This window comes from Ranitomeya imitator, chromosome 6 (assembly GCF_032444005.1).
Source record: "Ranitomeya imitator isolate aRanImi1 chromosome 6, aRanImi1.pri, whole genome shotgun sequence".
NCBI lineage: Eukaryota > Metazoa > Chordata > Amphibia > Anura > Dendrobatidae > Ranitomeya > Ranitomeya imitator.
This window is the reverse complement of record NC_091287.1, coordinates 396,348,635-396,371,758: the sequence shown is the minus strand read 5'-3', so window position 1 is coordinate 396,371,758 and position 23,124 is coordinate 396,348,635. Positions and strand designations below refer to the sequence as shown.

Genomic DNA, 23,124 nt, shown 5'->3' with positions numbered 1-23,124 from the left:
TTCCTGGTAGACGGCTGAGCTAACTTTGGTCTTGATAAAACCCAGTGGACCTACACCAGCAGATGACATGGCTCCCCAATCCATCACTGATTGAAGAAACTTCACACTAGACCTTAAGCAGCTTGGATCGTGGTCTCTCCACTCTTCCTCCAGACTCTGGGACCTTGATTTCCAAATGAAATGCAACATTGACTTTTATCTGAAAACAACACCTTGGACCACTGGGTAACAGTTCAGTTATTTTTCTTCTTGTCCAGGCAAGACGCTTCTGGCATTGTCTATTGGTCATGAGTGGCTTGACACAAGGAATGTGACACTTGTAGCCCATGTCCTGGATATGTATGTGTGTGGTAGCTCTTAAAGCAATGACTCCAGAAGAAGTCCACTCCTTGTGAATCTCCCCCAAATTTTTGAATGGCCTTTTCTTAACAATCCTTTCAAGTCTGCAGTTATCCCAGTTGCTTGTGCACCTTTTTCTACCACACTTTTTCCTTCCACTCAACTTCCATTAATAAGCTTGGATACAGCCCACTATGAACAGCCAGCTTCTGGATATCTGTCATGTCAGCAGTCTTCCCCATGGTTGTGGAGCCTACTGAAACAGACTAAGGGACATTTGTAAGCGCTTAGGAAGTCATAATCATCAACATTAACAGAAATAAACACTTGAAATCGATCACTCTGTTTGTAATGACTTTCTATAATATACGAGTTTCACTTTTTGCATTGAAGAACTGAAATAAATTAACTTTTTGATGATATTCTAATTTTATGAGAAGCACCTGTATATTGTAATTTCTTACATTTTAAAAATTGGAAAATGGGCTGATGCAGAAGTTTGGGCACCCTTGGAGATTTGTGTGCTCAGAAAATGTAGACCTTAATTATCCTGTTAGGGTTATGACTTGTTCAATGTCATCGTTAGGAAAGGCCAGATGATGCAAATTTCCCAACTTTAGAAAAACTCTGCCTCTTCCAACCTTGTGCCAAAAAACAGCAGCTATAGGTTCTTCTAAGTAGCTGCCTAGCACTCTGAAAATGAAAATGGTGGAGGCCCACAAAGTAGAAGGGTATAAGAAGATAGCACAGCATTTTCAAGTTGCCATTTCCTCCGTTTGAAATGTAATTCAGAAATGGCAGTTAACAGGTCAACATAAGATCTGGAAGACCAAGCAAATTTTCAGGGAGAGATGCTTGTAGGATTGCTAGAGAGGCAAATCAGAACCTCCGCTTGACTGCAAAAGACCTTCAGAAAGATTTAGCAGACTTTGGAGCTGTGGTACATTGTTCTACTGTTCAGAAACATCTGCACAAATATGGCCTTCATTGAAGAGTCATCAGAAGAAAACCTCTCCTTTGTCCTAACCGTAAAATTCAGCTTCAGAAGTATTCAAAAGAACATCTAAACAAGCCTGATGCATTTTGGAAACAAGTTCTGTGGACCGATGAGGTTAAAATAGAACTCTTTGACCACAATGATCAAAGGTGTGTGTGGAGAAAAAAAGGGCATAGAATTTCAGGAAAAGAAGATCTCGACAACCATTAAGAATAAGGATGGATCAATCATGCTTTGGAGTTGTATGGCAGCCAATGGCATGGGGAAAATTTCATAGGTAGAAGGAAGAATGGATTCAATGAAATTTCAACAAATTCTTGATGCAAACATAACACAATCTGTAAAAAAGCTGAAGTTGAAAAAAAGAGGATTATTTCTACAAATGGATAATGATCCTAACCACACGTCAACATCCACAATAGACTACCGTAAAAGGCGCAAGCTGAAGGATTTAAAATGGCCCTCAAAATCCCCTGATCTGAATATCATTAAAAATCTGTGGCCAGACCACAAAATAACAGTGCATGCCAGACAACCCAGGAATATTACAGAACTGAGAGAATTTTCCAAGGAAGCATGGATGAATATCTCTCAAACAAGAAATGAAAGATTCTTGGCTGGCTACAAAAAGCGTTTACAAGCTGTGATACTTGCATAAGGGGGTGATACTAGATACTAGCCATATTTTATAAGCCTAAAATACATCTATATAGTGAATAAAACTGTCGCGTTCCAATCTGTACACCTCCTACATCCGGCCACCGACACTGAAGAAAGCACGCTACAGCTCGATTCACACAGGACTTTGAGGCGCAATTCTTGTGATCAGGAGGTCCCAGCAGTCGGGCTACTACCGATCACAACCCATGGATAGGTGATAAATATTGTTCACAGGAAAACTCCTGTAAGGTAAGGTTTTACAGATCAAGGAAGATTGCTGTCCCCGATTATCATATAGAGAAAACACATATAAAAAGGTATCTGGTTTTAATTAGTTAAATTGATAATCATCTTTGTAATATACTTTGTATACATACATATTTCTGCTCTCCATGATTTTCACGGATATCACTCATACCTGACATAGTCTATTCACATGTCCGCGGAGGCATGTACGATGTTGATATGTGGGTTGGACCAAAATTGGCAATGTAAGTCTATTGATCCTTGAAACAAATCATACTGCACTCGTATGACATCCAAGCGCATCCCGATTTTCATAGACTGTCTTAATGGCGAAGGTGGAGAAACATATTTTTTCTCTACGCATAAGAAAAACATAACACCTGGAACACCTGGACCACATTGAAATCAAACTTTGATCAAAGTCTGATCCAAAAAATGGGTCCTTTTTTCTCGCACGTGGAGAAATCAGAAGTCTGAGTGAGCCCTTACTCTGTTGTTCATATTGAACAAATAGGATATTTTCTTTTTATTCTCCATCCCACAACAACGCTTACTTGTTCATCTGTGCTTTCTATGATAACCATCTTGGCTCCTTTTTCTTCACAGGACATTTTAGCATCTTCAAAAGTATCCCTTCCACTTGAAAAATAGTAGCATTTGTCAGTAAAATTTCTCCATCCATTTGGGCACCCTAAAATGAAGACAAAATCTTTTGATCGATGTGTAACTGGTTGGAACACTTTACACTTCCACAGACTGTACAGACACATTTTACGGGACCCTTAGTACTATACGGTATTCATATCTCTGCGAGGTGAGATAATAAGTATGGCTGTGATATTCTACCACCTTTCTGAGCCATATCAGCACCCAACAGCACACAAGTATTCAGACTGCTCCATAATCTGGCCATACACATTACCAAACTGTTTGCAATTCACTGTCTGAAGACATCTGATCTTGGATTAAACAAATTTGGGAATGTTGATATGGTCAATCTTTTTTTTCCAAGGGATAAGCGATGCTAGAAGTGTCTGGCAGACATTTGTGTACCTTTGCAAAACCCATGTGCACTCAGCAGGTCTAAGTGTGCATGTATATGTAGGAGTTTGGGAAACGGCTGGAAGCCAGCATATGGGCTTGTTCACACGTTGAGCATTTGCAGTGTTTTATTCTGCACGTTTTCATGTATCAAAAATACACCATTTTTAGTCTCTGATGTGTTTTTTTCTTTGCGTTTTCAGACCATCAATTCGTTTTTCAAGTCTGCACAACAAGTCAATTAGCGGTTAGTAGCGTTTTTCATCCATTCAATAAATGCCTAAAAAATGCAACAAAAACCACAAATAAAAATATATAAAAAAGCATTAAAAAACCACATAATGCACACAGCATTTTTCCTGCGAATGCCTATGTTTTTCATGCAGAAAAAAACACTACAAAAATGCCCTGAGTGATCATACCCTATATCTATGGTATATGACTAGCTCTGTTTCCTCAATGTAGATTCAACCACAGCTGAGATTTAGGAGAGGATTTATAATATTTTGCTGTGTAAAGTCCATATAATTGTATTAAAAAGCTTCTCATTGTTCTTTATCCAGTTCTTGTTATTATAGGATTTTAGTTTTATTAATTTAGTGTAGAAGAGAAATAATGTGAAGCTCTTAATTTTCCCTTTGGGATACAGACTTTCTTCCTGTATTTCTTGCATAGACAACATAGTGGAGTGTATAAATAAATTGTCAGGGAAATCTAAATCTCACAACTATACGATCTGCAGGAAGTGGTATTGTACGACGGTGTCCCCACCAGAGACCTGAGAGTGACACGGTAGATTCATACAGAACCTTGCATATGGATATAATACGTAGTGTTGTTATATTGCGTTATTCAGACTCGTCGACCTGCCCAACCTTCAAGTGATAATGAAGTGACTCCTCAACTCTGTCTTAGTCCAGTCTCACACGTCCAGATAATTCCGGTACCGGAGAAATCGGTACCGGAGTTATCCATGTCCGTGTGTCCGTGTGCTCACGTGGCACATCAGTGTGGCACACGTGCGGCAGCCGTGTGCCGTCTGTGTGCCGACTGAGGACCACACGGACCGTGCAGGAGACAGCGCTACAGTTAAGCGCTGTACCCTGCTTTTGGTGCTGAAGCCGGCATTCATTCCTTCTCCCCAGCAGCGTTCGCTGGAGAGAAGGAATTAAAAATCAAGGTTTTTTTTTTTCTTAAAAATAAAGTTTGCTGTCACCTCCCACCTCCCATCCACTGTGCGCCCGCCCGCTTGCCGAGAAATACTCACCCAGCTCCTGAGATGTCTGCTCTCAGCGCCGGCAGCCTGTTCTGTGTGAGCGGTCACGTGGTACAGCTCATTACAGTGATGAATATGCGGCTCCACCTCCCATAGGGGTGGAGCCGCATATTCATCACTGTAATGAGCGGTACCACGTGACGCTCACACAGGACAAGCTGCGGCGCTGAGAGGAGGCATCGCGGGAGCTGGGTGAGTATTTCTCTGCAAGCTGGCGGGCTCAAGGGGGGTGGGGAGGGGTGGGAGGCATTAGATGACCCCCAAACTTTATTTTTAACAAAAAAACTTGATTTTTTATCCCTTTTCTCCTGTAAGTGCTGCTTTCAGCCGAGCAGGACAGAAGGGATGAATGCCGGCCTAAGCACCACAAACAGGGGACAGCATTTACTGTAGCGCTGTTCCGTGTGGTCCTCAGGCGGCACACGGATGGCACACGGACAGCATCCGTGTGCGGAACGTGTTTACACGGGCCCATTGACTTTAATGGGTCCGTGTGATCCGTGCGCTCCCACGAACACTGACATGTCTCCGTGTTTTGCAGACGGACACACGGTCCATGAAAACACGCTGACATGTGCAGAGACACATTTATTTTAATGTGTCTACGTGAGTCAGTGTCTCCGGTACGTGAGGAAACTCACCACACGTACCGGAGACACTGACGTGTGAAACCGGTCTTAGGCTATGTTTACATACAGCTTTTTTGCTGCTTTTTTTTAAATGCAAATTAAACGCTACTTTTTGCAGTACCAGCAACGCCTATGCAATTTCAGAAATCTGCAAAAGCTTGTTTTTTTCTTTCCTTACTGAATTAGAGAACTGCAACATGTTTTTGATACTGCAGCAAGTCAATTTTTTCAGTGTTTTTGCACAGAAAGAAATGAGAAAACGAAAAAATGCTGCAAAAAATGCAATGTCATATTTCACTGCATTTTTGTTAAATAAAACTAACTTTATTGAATGTACTCTAGACAAAGCACATGTAATCTACACCCAAAAATGCTGCAATAAAATGCAACAAGCTGTGAAAACACCACAAAAATGGTGATCATAGCATTTATAATGCCAAGAGAGCAGGTTTTCACTGCAGAAAAAAAAACTGCAAAAAAAGGGCGTGTGAACATAGCCTGAATCTGTGCTACAAAGCTGACAAGTCAGCTTCAGAATACAGTATGATTATCCTACTGCGGCTACTACTGTAGCTAGTGCAACAATTAGAATATTTTTAGATTTTTTGTATCAGAACAGTAATTAAAAAAAATAAACACTAAACAAGCATTCTGCACCTGCACCTTAAAGGGAAACTGCCAGGTGATACATGCTATCCAAACTATGGGCAGCATGTATCAGCCAGTTAGTTTTAAAATACTTCAATAGCCGCCGGGAACCGAGCTGTACTGTGTGCTAGTCGTACAGGCGGGGCCTCGACGACTTCTCTCCACCCACTGACAGTGACTCACAAGTCTCTGCCTATATGCACAGGCAATCAGAGGCTTGTCAGTCACTGTCAGTGGGCAGGGAGAAGCCGTGGGGACCCGCCTGCATGACTAGTCAAGAGGTTGGATCAGTCCCCGGCGGCTATTAACAGTATGTAATGGATATGATTGTACAGCCAGTGCCTGATACATGCTGCCCATGGTTTGGGCAGCATGTATCAGCTGACAGGTTCCCTTTAAATAGCTGTTGTCAGAACACTCATTTGACTGATAAATATCCTTAAACATGATGTCAGGGGAGAGTCAGGAGGCCCCCGTACATATAGGATAGTTGGTTGGCCCTGCCAAAGTTGGCAGGCTTGACTTAATGTGTATAGGGGCTTTAAACACTATACACAGAGACAGATATGCAAGAAAGTCGCTGTTCTAACCTGTAAATAGACAGATCCGTGCTGACAGACACGCATCAGCAACATAGCTAAAACTCTAGTGGGAGTTTTTTTATCTACATCCGCCTACTTTACAATATTTTTACAGATAGGATAAAAAACATTTGCTACTTTATGATATGTAGATTTGTAAATATTTCACTACGGTTGCTTTTCACTTACCTGGCACTGAAGGGTATATTTCAAGTTCAGATGTGGCGAAATCATGTAATGAGAGCGACTTTGCAACATCTCCAGGAGGTCCAGGTGGTCCTCTAGGCCCTACCAATCCTGGTAATCCAGGTATGCCAGGTAAGCCGGGTGCCCCCCTAATACCAGGAATGCCAGGTTCACCAATGATCCCTTTAACTCCTTGTGGGCCTTGAGGGCCAGAGGGCCCTACAGGTCCATTTGTCCCTGGAAGTCCTGATAAACCTGGATCGCCTTTAGGTCCTGGCTCACCACTTTTTCCTGGTGACCCCCTTTGCCCTTTATTTCCTTGTGGACCCTTTGAGCCTCTTGATCCTTTTTCTCCTGGAGGGCCAATTGCTCCAGGAAGGCCCTTTTCACCAGCAGGCCCTGGAAAACCTGTTATCCCAGTATCGCCTGTCTGTCCCTTTGGTCCAATTGGTCCCATGGGTCCAAGGGGTCCTCTTTCACCTTTTGGTCCCCTAGGACCTGGAGGCCCTGTAATAACAAAAAAAAAAATTAACAATATTCTGTAAATGCTCAGATATTTAATGCACTATATGGTTTACTCTGTTGTTGTACAGTGGGGAAAAAAAGTATTTAGTCAGCCACCAATTGTTTCTGGTGTCCTTCGACAGCTCTTTGGTCTTCATCATAGTGGAATTTGGAGTGTGAATGTTTGAGGTCATGGATAGGTGTCTTTTATACTGATAACAAGTTCAAACAGGTGCCATTACTACAGGTAATGAGTGGAGGACAGAGGAGCCTCTTAAAGAAGAGGTTACAGGTCTGTGAGAGCCAGAAATCATGCATGTTTTTAGGTAACCAAATACTTATTTTCTACCATAATTTGCTAAATAGATTTTGCCAAATCAGACAAGGTGATTTTCTGGATTTGTTTTCTCATTTTGACTCTCATAGTTGTGGTCTACCTATGATGTCAATTACAGGCCTCTCTCATCTTTTTAAGGGGGAGAACTTGCAAAATTGGTGGCTGACTAAATACTTTTTTCCTCACTGTATGTGGCTTAAGGGTATTTATGGAACTTTTTATATAAGGTTAATAACACCAAAATCTTAATTATTTTTAAATGACATATATAACTATAGCTGCAAGCATATCTACTAAATGTAAAGATGTTTTACCACTTAGGCCATTATTCCCAAATCTCAGTTTTTTTGTGTTGGAACCATAATTTATTTTAAACTTTTCTTCAAGTTGCAATGTATTATAGATATTACAATTAGACCCACCAAAGTAACAAAGTTCAAAGGTGCAATGTTTCCCTATTTAGCATCCTGCCTACTTCTATAAACAATCTTCATTTGTATGTATATAATACTAATTACATTATGATGTTGTATTATATTTGATGTATATGTTGTTATAGTAACATGGTATTTAACATGCAACCAAAACATCAGACAACAATCTCTGTAGATAAACCTCCAAGCTCCAACACCACGCTCCTTCCCACTTCAAGCCAGGCAGCAGAACTGATCACTGACAACAGTTGTAGTCAAAGCTGAGTCTATGTATAGGAGAGGAGATTACAAAAACCAATACAGCTGAGAGACCAAGCTCTCAGCAACTTCAGCAACTAGGTTTAACTCCTGCTCTGCTGGCACAAGACAGCCAGGTCAGAATTCAGGCGAAGAGCTTCTGTTCATCGTGTGTGAATGAGGCCCAGAGCGCTGCGGTTCTCTGGAACCTCTCTGTTGCGGTAGCCCCGTGACAGTTATGATGCTGGAGGTTACTGCCTCAAACCCTTTTGTAGAAGATGCCTGAGCAGTGACGTAGAAAATGTGTCTTAGGGCAATAAGATAAAACTACGATATTCCCTGGTAAAATAGCATGTAGTGAGAACTTGCCCGAGCATTGCTGATCATGAGGCCTAGTAGGATGAGGAGAGAAGTCTTCTATCTTTATAGCAAGTGGGGCCTAAGAATAATACATTACGACTGTTATAGAGTGCTGGATTATAGCAGCCAGTAACCTGATATCATTTCTGTGTGTACGGCTCCTTTATGTGTGGCCCCCTTGTCTTCCTATTATCCTGTCAGTTGTCAGTCAGTATGTCCTGTGTCTGCGACTTCTCTATGTGTGGCCCCCATGTCTTCCTATTATCCTGTCAGTTGTCAGTCAGTATGTCCTGTGTCTGCGGCTTCTCTATGTGTAGCCTCCATGTCTTCCTATTATCCTGTCAGTTGTCAGTCAGTATGTCCTGTGTCTGCGGCTTCTCTATGTGTGACCTCCATGTCTTCCTATTATCCTGTCAGTTGTCAGTCAGTATGTCCTGCGTCTGCGGCTTCTCTATGTGTGGCCTCCATGTCTTCCTATTATCCTGTCAGTTGTCAGTCAGTATGTCCTGTTTCTGTGGCTTCTCTATGTGTGGCCTCCATGTCTTCCTATTATCCTGTCAGTTGTCAGTCAGTATGTCCTGCGTCTGCGGCTTCTCTATGTGTGGCCTCCATGTCTTCCTATTATCCTGTCAGTTGTCAGTCAGTATGTCCTGTTTCTGCGGCTTCTCTATGTGTGACCTCCATGTCTTCCTATTATCCTGTCAGTTGTCAGTCAGTATGTCCTGTTTCTGCGGCTTCTCTATGTGTGACCTCCATGTCTTCCTATTATCCTTCCAGTTGTCAGTCAGTATGTCCTGTGTCTGCGGCTTCTTTATGTGTGGCCTCCATGTCTTCCTATTATCCTGTCAGTTGTCAGTCAGTATGTCCTGTTTCTGTGGCTTCTCTATGTGTGGCCTCCATGTCTTCCTATTATCCTGTCAGTTGTCAGTCAGTATGTCCTGTTTCTGTGGCTTCTCTATGTGTGGCCTCCATGTCTTCCTATTATCCTGTCAGTTGTCAGTCAGTATGTCCTGCGTCTGCGGCTTCTCTATGTGTGGCCTCCATGTCTTCCTATTATCCTGTCAGTTGTCAGTCAGTATGTCCTGTTTCTGCGGCTTCTCTATGTGTGACCTCCATGTCTTCCTATTATCCTGTCAGTTGTCAGTCAGTATGTCCTGTTTCTGCGGCTTCTCTATGTGTGACCTCCATGTCTTCCTATTATCCTTCCAGTTGTCAGTCAGTATGTCCTGTGTCTGCGGCTTCTTTATGTGTGGCCTCCATGTCTTCCTATTATCCTGTCAGAAGTCAGTCAGTATGTTCTGGACTGCATGCCCCCAAGAGGCTCAGGGGAGGGCGTCATGACTAGGGAGGTAAGCTAGGCCATTTTTGGTGGTCAAAGGGTTAAGTTTCAGGCGATTTTGTGAGGGAAATCTTGGGGAGGAGAATAGGTGGGCTTTAATTCTAGGATAATTATGATTGGGTGAGGGGTGGGTCGATATGGAGGGGTATATATGGTTGGGTTAATTAGTGGGTCTGTTATTCTGCGGCTAGACCTTTGCTGTGGACTCATATTGAAATCCCACCTGCCCACCCTGTTTTTGAATACTAGCAAGGGCATAATAAAGAAAGTGGGGATAGGAGATTGCCATTTGCCGCAGCAGAATGCGGGAAGAGAAGGGGGACTTTGAATGAAGTGGATTGCATTAACGGAAGGGGGGATCCCGTGATTGGATGGGGTACTCACCAGGTGGTGCTATGCTACCAAAGGAATTGTGTCCCCGGTCCCTACTAAGCTTAGGTCTCAGAATGAAATTTTATCTGGGCAACATTCAGCCGGGTGCTCTCAAGCCGGTGCGGTGCGGCTGATATTCATCAGATCCTTCGAATCCCCCCCTCCTCTTTTTCTAGGTGGTTTTATGCCATGGATATACATTGATTTGTATCTAAAGTTCTATTTAATGTTGTTATTATTTAATAAACGAGGCTGCTGTGGCCTTTACATCCGACGTCATGCAGTGAGTTAATAATAGTAATAATAATAATAAATAATAATAAAATTGTTTTAACGGAATTGTCAGTTGTTTTTATTTGTTTGGGTAATTGGTCGGATTGGTGGGAGGTTCTTGCAGCTATATGGGGGCCATTTGTCACACATTTCCAGAGTCAATAAAAAGTTAATATTTGAAAGTAAATGTCATGATTATGATGCGATTTCTATACTTCACTTACTGCAATGCTGAGAGATTGTATAAAACCCATATCCAACGAATGTAGCTGAGAAGAATAACATACAAAGTGATGGATTTGCCACCAGATTGCAAGCTCACATGCCAAAAAAAGAAGTGTTTGTGCTGCTGCTGTATAATGCTCTGCTGTGAGACGTTTGAACAGAAGTGACATTTGGTATGGACCCTCTACATTTTGGTAGGTGTCATTGCAATGATTTAAGCAACAGGCAGTTTTGGAGCTTAAAACTTCCACATTGTGATCTGTCCTGTGGCTTCTGTACTGTCAAATTTATCAAAGTTTAAGGCCATGTTCACACGATCCTTTTTTTCATGCGGAATTGCCGCGATTTTCCCGCTGCGGGTCCGCAACTGTTTTCCATGCAGGGTACATTACATTGTACCCTATGGAAAACAGGAACTGCTGTGCCCACAATGTGGAAAATAAAAAAAAAAAGCCGCGCTGAATAGCTGCGGGAAAAAAGAAGTTCCATGTCACTTCTTTTTTCGGAGCCGCAGCGGTTCTGCACCCATTGACCTCCATTGTGAGGTCAAACCCGCAGTAAAACCCGCAGATGAAAAAAAAATCTGCGGGTTTTACTGCAGTTTGTGGTGCAGAACCGCTGCAGCAGGAAGTGCGGGGAAGCGGGCGGAAGGGCGTGGGCGGAGTGTGGCTGCCCCCCCGTGCTCCGATCCCGCCCCCCGTGCTCCAATCCCACCGCCCCGTGCTCCGATGCCCCCCCCAGTGCTCCGATGCCCCCCCGTGCCCTAATCTCCCCCCCCTTATACTTACCCGGCGTCCCGGTGTCCGTCCGGCCGTCTTCTCCCTGGTCGCCGCCATCTTGCAAAATGGCGGGCGCATGCGCAGTGCGCCCGCCGAATCTGCCGGCCGGCAGATTCGTTCCAAAGTGCATTTTGATCACTGAGATATAATCTATCTCAGTGATCAAAATAAAAAAAAATAGTAAATGACACCCCCCCCCTTTGTCACCCCCATAGGTAGGGACAATAAAAAAAAATTAAGAATTTTTTTTTTCCACTAAGGTTAGAATAGGGTTAGGGGTAGGGTTAGGGGTAGGGTTAGGGTTAGGGGTAGGGTTAGGGGTAGGGTTAGGGTTAGGGGTAGGGTTAGGGGTAGGGTTAGGGGTAGGGTTAGGGTTAGGGGTAGGGTTAGGGGTAGGGTTAGGGGTAGGGTTAGGGTTAGGGGTAGGGTTAGGGTTAGGGGTAGGGTTAGTGTTAGGGTTAGTGTTAGGGGTAGGGTTAGGGGTAGGGTTAGGGTTAGGGGTAGGGTTAGGGGTAGGGTTAGGGTTAGGGGTAGGGTTAGGGGTAGGGTTAGGGTTAGGGGTAGGATTAGGGGTAGGGTTAGGGGTAGGGTTAGGGGTAGGGTTAGGGCTAGGGTATTTTCAGCCATTTTAACCCTAAAAAACTTCCTAGAAAACACACAGACTCTGCATAGAAAACTGCATAAAAAAAGGATAAAAAAAAGGATCAAAAAACGCATCAAAAAACGCATCAAAAAAGGACAAAAAAAGGACCTAAAAAAGGACCTGCGTTTTCTGCCAAGAGCTGCAGTTTTTTAAAAAACAGTCCTGAAAAAAAAAGGATGGAAATCAGGAACGTGTGAACATACCCTAAAAGGAACCTGTCAGCAGGTTTTCCCAATATACAGGTCTGTGCAGGCATATTTGATTTTATTGGAAAAATCTGCTGACAGGTTTCCGTTAACGGACAAAATATTCTACTGACAGAGTGGACTGAGCATGAATGAACAATGGACCTTTTCTCCCAAGTCCCAGAGTCCTGTCAGGCTGCCCTGGTTTTGTACAGTTTGGGGAGAGATACTTGCAATGCTGTGTTAGTGTCACCACTGTTCGGTGTTGGAGACCGTATTACAATTATTACAGACTTTTTATGGTGACACTGCTACAGCCCCAGATCTCCGCAAGAAATCTTACTCACAGAAGCATAGCTATGGAGAGACCACACAACCATTTACGGTGGGCTTGCAGAAATTATGGAATTGTTTGGTGAGTAAGGACAATGAAGGCAGTGCTGAAATAACCAACCCAGACTATATCTCAAAAAATCATTTTTTTATCTGGTCTCTGTAGTCCAACCCTGAAGAGGGCTCTAAGAGGTTTTTTTGAAGCAGATGTTTCAGCTATTCTCATTGATCTGGTGATAGAAGCCCTGCAGCAGATAAAAAAAAAAGACAAGGATGCTACCTGCCCACACGCTGAAGGAGTCTATCAGCCCAAGCAGCATAATGTGCCCCATATCTGAGCCACGTGTCCCTTTGTCTCAGGATCTGAGTAGGGAGTTGAGAGATACTGTTCAGACAATAAAGCAGGAGATGCCCTACAGGCATGTAAATCACATAAACCTTGCACTTTTTCAGCCCAATAACCATATGTAAATCGAAGATGCTGTTGTAAATGTAAACAGGCAGACCAGTAATACCAAGTCAGATCCGACAGAGCTGAACTATCATGTTCTGGGTCTGCCACAGCTAATATGCCATGTACAAGGAGAGCCTACCCAAGCTTAAACCATAGATGGTTATTTATGGCAGCGAGAATTAAATTGCTAGCCTCTGGAATAACTGGAATAGTCAAGTGGTTTAATGTTAAACATAGATATGGTTTTATTAATCACAAAAATAGTGAGGACATCTTTTTACACCACACTGCGATCACTAGAAATAATCATTTACGGCCTCATTCAGACATTCATGAGTCACATACAGTGCGGAAAAAAATATGTAGTCAGCCACCAACTGTGCAAGTTCTCCCCCTTAAAAAGATGAGAGAGGCCCGTAGTTGAAATCATATGTAGACCAAAACTATGAGAGTCAAAATGATAAAACAAATCCAGAAAATCGCCTTGTCTGATTTGGCAAGATTTATTTTGCAAATTATGGTGGAAAATAAGTATTTGGTCATTAACAAAAGTTCATCTCAATATTTTATTATACATCCTTTGTTGCCAATGACAGAGGTCAAACGTTTTCTGTAAGTCGTCACAAGGTTAGCACACACTGTTGGTGGTATGTTGGCCCATTCCTCCATGCAGATCTCCTCTAGAGCAGTGATGTTTTGGGTCTGTCGCTGGGCAAAATGGATTTTCAACTCCCTCCAAAGGTTTTCTATGGGGTTGAGATCTGAAGACTGGCTAGGCCACTCCAGGACCTTCATATGCTTCTTACGAAGCCACTCCGTCGCTGCCTTGGTGGTGTGCTTGGGATCATTATCATCTTCAATATATATGCCATCCACATATACCATACCATTCAATTCAATATACCATCCACATTTCATCTTCAATGCCCTTGCTGATGGAAAGAGGTTTGCACTCAAAATCTCATGATACATGGCCCCATTCATTCTTTCATGTACATGAATCAGTCGTCCTGGTCCCTTTGCAGAGAAACAGCCACAAAGTATGATGTTGCCACCCCATGCTTCACAGCTGTTGTGTGTTCTTTGGATGCAACTCCGCATTCTGTCTCCTCCAAACACGATGAGTTTTGTTTCTACCAAACAGTTCTACTTTGGTTTCATCAGACCATATGACATTCTCCCAATACTCTTCTGCAGGGGTCCCCAACTCCAGGCCTCAAGGGCCGCCAACAGTGCAGGTTTTCAGGATTTCTTTAGTATTGCATTGGCGGTAATGTGATCATCTGCACAGGTGATGATTCCAACCCCTGTGCAATACTAAGGAAATCCTGAAAACCTGCACTGTTGGCGGCCCTCGAGGCCTGGAGTTGGGGACCACTGCTCTTCTGGATAATCAAAATGCTTTGTAGCAAACTTCAAACGGACCCGGACATGTACTGGCTTAAAGGGAACCTGTCACCTGAATTTGGCGGAATCGGTTTTGGGTCATATGGGTGGAGTTTTCGGGTGTTTGATTCACCCTTTCCTTACCCGCTGGCTGCATGCTGGCCGAAATATTGGATTGAAGTTCATTCTCTGTCCTCCGTATTACACGACTGCGCAATGCAATCTTGCCTTATGCAGGCGTGTACTACGGAGGACAGAGAATGATCTTCAATCCAATATTTTGGCCAGCATGCAGCCAGCGGGTAAGGAAAGAGTGAATCAAACACTTGAAAACTCCGCCCATATGACCCAAAACCGGTCCCGCCAAATTCAGGTGACAGGTTCCCTTTAAGCAGGGGGATATGTCTGGCAATGCAGGATCTGAGTCCCTGGTGGCATAGAGTGTTACTGATGGGAGCCTTTGTTACGGTGGTCCCAGCTCTATGCAGGTCATTCACTAGGTTCCCCATGTGGTTCTGAGATTTTTGCTCACCGTTCTTGTGATCATTTTGACCCCACGGGATGAGATCTTGCATGGAGCCCAAGATTGAGGGATATTATCAGTTGTCTGGTGTGTCTTCAATTTTCTTATTATTGCTCTCACAGTTGATTTCATCACACCAAGCTGCTTGCCTATTGCAGATTCAGTCTTCTCAGCCTGGTGCAGGGCTACAATTTTGTTACTGGTGTCCTTCGACAGCGCTTTGGTCTTGGATAGGTGTCTTTTATTCTGATAATAAGTTCAAACAGGTGCCATTACTACAGGTAATGAGTGGAGGACAGAGGAGCCTCTTAAAAAAGAAGTTACAGGTCTGTGAGAGCCAGAAATCGTGCATGTTTTTAGGTGACCAAATACTTATTTTCCACCATAATTTGCAAAATAAATCTTGCCAAATCAGACAAGGTGATTTTCTGGATTTGTTTTCTCATTTTGATTCTCATAGTTGTGGTCTACCTATAATGTCAATTACAGGCCTCTCTCGTCTTTTTAGGTGGGAGAACTTGCACAATTGAAGGCTGACTAAACACTTTTTTTCCTCACTGTACATATTCTAGCCATGGTTTTAACAGATAGAACACTGTTGTGAATTCTGTGATCAAGCTCCCTCCTGTGGTCACGAGTGGTACTGCGGCTTCTGAGTTTCCTTCCTCAGGTGATGAGGTTAAGTCGTTAGGTGCTGCTCTATTTAACTCCACCTAGTGCTTTGATCCTGGCCTCCAGTCAATGTTCTAGTATTGGTCTTGCTTCCTCCTGGATCGTTCCTGTGGCCTGTCTGCTCAGCATAAGCTAAGTCTGCTTGTGTTACTTTTTGCTATATTTTCTGTCCAGCTTGCTTTTTTGGTTTTGCTTGCTTGCTGGAAGCTCTGAGACGCAGAGGGAGCACCTCCGTACCGTTAGTCGGTGCGGAGGGTCTTTTTGCCCCTCTGCGTGGTTGTTTGTAGGTTTTTGTGTTGACCGCAAAGCTATCTTTCCTATCCTCGGTCTATTCAGTAAGTCGGGCCTCACTTTGCTAAATCTATTTCATCTCTGTGTTTGTATTTTCATCTTACTCACAGTCATTATATGTGGGGGGCTGCCTTTTCCTTTGGGGAATTTCTCTGAGGCAAGGTAGGCTTATTTTTCTATCTTCAGGTCTAGCTAGTTTCTCAGGCTGTACCGAGTTGCATAGGGAGCGTTAGGCGCAATCCACGGCTACCTCTAGTGTGGTTTGATAGGTTTAGGGATTGCGGTCAGCAGAGTTTCCACGTCTCAGAGCTCATCCTATGTTTTGTGGTTTTTGTCAGGTCACTTGTGTGCTCTGAACTTCAAGGTCCATTGTGGTTCTGAATTAGCTATTCATAACAGTACTGGAGGCCCAAAGTACTATGCTTCTCAATAGAGGGAAAAAAGAAGTTCTGAGACCATTTTTTTTTCTTTGCACTGTGTTTTGCCTTTTTTTCCCCCTAGACATTTGGGTGGTTCAGGACACAGGTGTGGTGATGGACATTAAAGGTCTGTCTACATGTGTGGATCTTCTCACTGCAAGAGTACAAAATATTCAAGACTTTGTGGCTCGGAATTCTATGTTAGAGCCAAGAATTCCTATTCCTGATTTGTTTTCTGGAGATAGAGCTAAATTTCTGAGTTTCAAAAATAATTGCAAACTGTTTCTGGCGTTGAAACCTCGCTCCTCTGGTGACCCAGTTCAACAAGTTAAGATCATTATTTCTTTATTACGTGGCGGCCCTCAAGAGTGGGCATTTTCCCTTGCGCCAGGAGATCCTGCATTATGTAATATTGATGCGTTTTTTCTGGCGCTCGGATTACTGTACGATGAACCTAATTCAGTGGATCAGGCAGAGAAAAATTTGCTGGCTCTGTGTCAGGGTCAGGATGAGATAGAGATTTATTGTCAGAAGTTTAGAAAGTGGTCTGTGCTCACTCAATGGAATGAATGTGCTTTGGCAGCAATCTTCAGAAAGGGTCTCTCTGAAGCCCTTAAGGATGTCATGGTGGGATTTCCTATGCCTGCTGGTCTGAATGAGTCTATGTCTTTGGCCATTCAGATCGGTCGACGCTTGCGTGAGCGTAAATCTGTGCACCATTTGGCGGTATTATCTGAGCATAAACCTGAGCCTATGCAGTGCGATAGGACTTTGACCAGAGCTGAAAGGCAAGAACACAGACGTCAGAATGGGCTGTGTTTCTACTGTGGTGATTCAACTCATGCTATCTCTGATTGTCCTAAGCGCACTAAGCGGTTCGCTAAGTCTGCCGCCATTGGTACGGTACAGTCGAAATTTCTTTTGTCCGTTACTTTGATCTGCTCTTTGTCTTCCTATTCTGTCATGGCATTTGTGGATTCAGGCGCTGCCCTGAATTTGGTGGACTTGGAGTTTGCTAGGCGCTGTGGGTTTGTCTTGGAGCCCTTGCAGTGTCTTATTCCATTGAGAGGAATTGATGCTACGCCTTTGGCCAAGAATAAGCCTCAGTATTGGACCCAGCTGACCATGTGCATGGCTCCTGCGCACCAGGAGGATATTCGCTTTCTGGTGTTGCAAAATCTGCATGATGTGGTCGTGTTGGGGTTGCCATGGCTACAAGCCCATAACCCAGTATTAGATTGGAAATCAATGTCTGTGTCCAGCTGGGGTTGTCAGGGGGTACATGGTGATGTTCCATTTCTGTCTATCTCATCATCCACCCCTTCTGAGGTCCCAGAGTTCTTGTCTGATTACCGGGATGTATTCGATGAGCCCAAGTCCAATGCCCTACCTCCGCATAGGGATTGTGATTGTGCTATCGAGTTGATTCCTGGTAGTAAGTTTCCTAAGGGTCGACTGTTTAATTTATCTGTACCTGAGCATGCCGCTATGCGGAGTTACGTAAAGGAATCCTTGGAGAAGGGTCATATTCGGCCGTCGTCGTCGCCATTGGGAGCAGGGTTCTTTTTTGTGGCCAAGAAGGATGGTTCGCTGAGACCTTGTATTGATTACCGCCTTCTAAATAAAATCACGGTCAAATTTCAGTACCCCTTGCCGCTGCTATCTGATTTGTTTGCTCGGATTAAGGGGGCTAGTTGGTTCACCAAGATAGATCTTCGTGGTGCATATAATCTTGTGCGTATTAAACGGGGCGATGAATGGAAAACTGCATTTAATACGCCTGAGGGCCATTTTGAGTACCTAGTTATGCCATTCGGACTTGCCAATGCTCCATCAGTATTTCAGTCCTTTATGCATGACATCTTCCGAGAGTACCTGGATAAATTCCTGATTGTATACTTGGATGATATTTTGGTCTTCTCGGATGATTGGGAGTCTCATGTGAAGCAGGTCAGAATGGTGTTCCAGGTCCTGCGTGCTAATTCTTTGTTTGTGAAGGGATCAAAGTGTCTCTTTGGTGTTCAGAAGGTTTAATTTTTGGGGTTCATTTTTTCCCCTTCTACCATCGAGATGGACCCTGTTAAGGTCCAGGCCATTTATGATTGGACTCAGCCGACATCTCTGAAGAGTCTGCAAAAGTTCCTTGGCTTTGCTAATTTTTATCGTCGCTTCATTTGTAATTTTTCTAGTATTGCTAAACCATTGACCGTAATATAACAAGCCCAAATTGAAAACTATAAATCCAAATTTCTCCAACATGCTCAAAACCCACCATGGGGGAGACTTAGTTGAGAAAACATATCACCATGGATACATCTAGGACACTCCCATAACTAACATAATTAAAGCAGAAAATGGAGTACAAGTCCATACTAAAAATAACAATTTTAATGAATACAAATTGATAAAAAATTCAATCTCAAATATATATAAACTAATCATAACAAAAAATAACATACAAGAGAAAAGATGGAGGTAGCACAGATGAAAAAACAGCGCAGAGGTACACTGATGCCACATATATATATATGTAAAGTGCTTAGTGCAACAGATCCAAAACAGGGGGAAGAGATCAGGGGGTATAAAGCCTGATTAACTATTCAAAGTCCATGTGGACATTCACAGAGCCCTGTACACAGGCTCCAAAACAATCAAAACAGTCAATGATTATGACATGGCTCCCCTTGCATCCTTACCCCTGGAGCTGGCACTCAGAATAGATCCACGCTGTAGCCCCAACGCGCGTTTCGCGTTAGCTTCGTCAGGGGGCCCCCTGACGAAGCTAACGCGAAACGCGCGTTGGGGCTACAGCGTGGATCTATTCTGAGTGCCAGCTCCAGGGGTGAGGATGCAAGGGGAGCCATGTCATAATCATTGACTGTTTTGATTGTTTTGGAGCCTGTGTACAGGGCTCTGTGAATGTCCACATGGACTTTGAATAGTTAATCAGGCTTTATACCCCCTGATCTCTTCCCCCTGTTTTGGATCTGTTGCACTAAGCACTTTACATATATATATGTGGCATCAGTGTACCTCTGCGCTGTTTTTTCATCTGTGCTACCTCCATCTTTTCTCTTGTATGTTATTTTTTGTTATGATTAGTTTATATATATTTGAGATTGAATTTTTTATCAATTTGTATTCAATAAAATTGTTATTTTTAGTATGGACTTGTACTCCATTTTCTGCTTTAATTATGTTAAACCATTGACCGATTTGACCAAGAAGGGTGCTGATGTGGTCAATTGGTCTTCTGCTGCTGTGGAAGCTTTTCAAGAGTTAAAGCATCGTTTTTCTTCTGCCCCTGTGTTGTGTCAACCAGATGTTTCGCTTCCGTTCCAGGTTGAGGTTGATGCTTCAGAAATTGGAGCGGGGGCTGTTTTGTCGCAAAGAGGTGCTGATTGCTCGGTGATGAAGCCATGCGCCTTCTTTTCCAGGAAGTTTTCGCCTGCTGAGCGAAATTATGATGTTGGCAATCGAGAGTTGCTGGCCATGAAGTGGGCATTCGAGGAGTGGCGTCATTGGCTTGAAAGAGCTAAGCATCTCGTGGTGGTCTTGACTGATCACAAGAACTTGACTTATCTCGAGTCTGCCAAACGGTTGAATCCTAGACAGGCTCGTTGGTCGCTGTTTTTCTCCCGTTTTGACTTTGTGGTTTCGTACCTTCCGGGCTCTAAAAATGTGAAGGCGGATGCCCTGTCTAGGAGTTTTGTGCCTGACTCTCCGGATTTGCCTGAGCCGGCGGGTATTCTCAAAGAGGGAGTAATTGTGTCTGCTATCTCCCCTGATTTGCGGCGGGTGCTGCAAAAATTTCAGGCTAATAAACCTGATCATTGCCCAGCAGAGAAACTGTTTGTCCCTGATAGGTGGACGAATAAAGGTATCTCTGAGGTTCATTGTTCGGTGTTGGCTGGTCATCCTGGAATCTTTGGTACCAGAGATTTGGTGGCTAGATCCTTTTGGTGGCCGTCTCTGTCGCGGGATGTGCGTTCTTTTGTGCAGTCCTGTGGGATTTGTGCTCGGGCTAAGCCCTGCTGTTCTCGTGCCAGTGGGTTGCTTTTGCCCTTGCCGATCCCGAAGAGGCCTTGGACACATATCTCTATGGATTTTATTTCGGATCTCCCCGTCTCTCAAAAAATGTCGGTCATTTGGGTAGTTTGTGATCGCTTCTCTAAGATGATCCATTTGGTACCCTTGTCTAAATTGCCTTCCTCCTCTGATTTGGTGCCATTATTCTTTCAGCATGTGGTTCGTTTACATGGCATTCCAGAGAACATCGTTTCTGACAGAGGTTCCCAGTTTGTTTCGAGGTTTTGGCAAGCCTTTTGTGCTAGGATGGGCATTGATTTGTCTTTTTCCTCGGCTTTCCATCCTCAGACAAATGGCCAGACTGAACGAACCAATCAGACCTTGGAAACATATCTGAGATGTTTTGTTTCTGCTGATCAGGATGATTGGGTGTCCTTTTTGCCGTTGGCTGAGTTCGCTCTTAATAATCGGGCCAGCTCGGCTACCTTGGTTTCACCGTTTTTCTGCAATTCTGGGTTCCATCCTCGTTTCTCTTCAGGGCAGTTTGAGTCTTCGGACTGTCCTGGTGTGGATACTGTGGTGGACAGGTTGCAGCGGATTTGGACTCATGTAGTGGACAATTTGACCTTGTCCCAGGAGAAGGCTCAATGTTTTGCTAATCGCAGACGCTGTGTGGGTCCCCGACTTCGTGTTGGGGATTTGGTTTGGTTGTCATCTCGTTATATTCCTATGAAGGTTTCCTCTCCTAAGTTTAAGCCTCGTTTCATTGGTCCGTATAGGATTTCTGAGGTTCTTAATCCTGTGTCTTTTCGTTTGACCCTTCCAGATTCTTTTTCCATCCATAACGTATTCCATAGGTCATTGTTGCGGAGATATGTGGCGCCTGTGGTTCCATCTGTTGATCCTCCTGCCCCGGTTTTGGTGGAGGGGGAGTTGGAGTATATAGTGGAGAAGATTTTGGATTCTCGTGTTTCGAGACGGAAACTCCAGTATCTGGTTAAGTGGAAGGGTTATGGTCAGGAAGATAATTCCTGGGTCTTTGCCTCTGATGTCCATGCTGCCGATCTTGTTCGTGCCTTCCATATGGCTCATCCTGGTCGTCCTGGGGGCTCTGGTGAGGGTTCGGTGACCCCTCCTCAAGGGGGGGTACTGTTGTGAATTCTGTGATCAAGCTCCCTCCTGTGGTCACGAGTGGTACTGCGGCTTCTGAGTTTCCTTCCTCAGGTGATGAGGTTAAGTCGTTAGGTGCTGCACTATTTAACTCCACCTAGTGCTTTGATCCTGGCCTCCAGTCAATGTTCTAGTATTGGTCTTGCTTCCTCCTGGATCGTTCCTGTGGCCTGTCTGCTCAGCATAAGCTAAGTCTGCTTGTGTTACTTTTTGCTATATTTTCTGTCCAGCTTGCTTTTTTGGTTTTGCTTGCTTGCTGGAAGCTCTGAGACGCAGAGGGAGCACCTCCGTACCGTTAGTCGGTGCGGAGGGTCTTTTTGCCCCTCTGCGTGGTTGTTTGTAGGTTTTTGTGTTGACCGCAAAGCTATCTTTCCTATCCTCGGTCTATTCAGTAAGTCGGGCCTCACTTTGCTAAATCTATTTCATCTCTGTGTTTGTATTTTCATCTTACTCACAGTCATTATATGTGGGGGGCTGCCTTTTCCTTTGGGGAATTTCTCTGAGGCAAGGTAGGCTTATTTTTCTATCTTCAGGTCTAGCTAGTTTCTCAGGCTGTGCCGAGTTGCATAGGGAGCGTTAGGCGTAATCCACGGCTACCTCTAGTGTGGTTTGATAGGTTTAGGGATTGCGGTCAGCAGAGTTTCCACGTCTCAGAGCTCGTCCTATGTTTTGTGGTTTTTGTCAGGTCACTTGTGTGCTCTGAACTTCAAGGTCCATTGTGGTTCTGAATTACCTATTCATAACAGAACACACACCCATTAAAGTCTATCGGTCGATGTACATGCTCGTGTTATTTGCAGATCGTGTGTTCACAAAAAATCACAGGAGCCATGTCTGTTTTTGATTGTCCTTTTGGAACAAAATTACCCCTACAAGCCTATGGGTCAGTGAAAATCACGGATGCCATCAGTGTGCAATCCGTGTGGTGTCCAGGATTAACATTGCAATGTACAGTTGTGCTCAAAAGTTTACATACCCCAGCAGAGTTTTTGCTTTCTTGGCCTTTTTCAGAAAATATGAATGATAACACTAAACCTTTTTCTCCACTCATGGCTAGTGGTTGGGTGAAGCCATTAATTGTCAAACCATTGTGTTTTCTCTTTTTAAATCATAATGACAACCCAAAACATCCAAATGACGTTGATTAAAAGTTCACATACCATGGTGATTTTGGCCTGATAACATGCACAGACGTTGACTCAAATGGGTTTGAATGGCTACTAAAGGTAACATCCTCACCTGTGACCTGTTTGCTTGTAATCAGTGTGTGTGCATAAAAGCTGAGTGAGTTTTTGGGATCTAGACAGACTCCTGCATCTTTCATCCAGCCACTGACGTTTCTGGATTGTGAGTCATGAGGAAAGCAAAATAATTGTCAATGGATCTATGGGAAAAGGTAGTTGAACACAGGAACAGGAAAGGGATGCAAAAAGTTATCTAAGGAATTGATTATGCCAGTCAGGAATGTTCAAACTGTGATTAACAAATGGAAAATCAGGATCTCTGTGAAAACTATGATCAGGTAGACCAACAAAAATTTCATCCACAACTGCCAG

The 23,124-nt window shown here is 43.7% G+C and overlaps 1 protein-coding gene across 1 annotated transcript in view; it reads right to left on the bottom strand.

The window, feature by feature from the left end:
• Positions 1–23,124, bottom strand: part of COLEC12 (collectin subfamily member 12) — a 258,654-nt gene that overhangs the window by 7,286 nt on the left and 228,244 nt on the right. Inside the window, exons 6-7 of the mRNA XM_069731164.1 lie at positions 6,607–7,110; positions 2,797–2,933 (exon numbers count right to left, since the gene is read on the bottom strand). Of these exons, the coding sequence (XP_069587265.1) occupies positions 2,797–2,933; positions 6,607–7,110 (641 nt within the window). The remainder of the gene's footprint in view (positions 1–2,796; positions 2,934–6,606; positions 7,111–23,124) is intronic.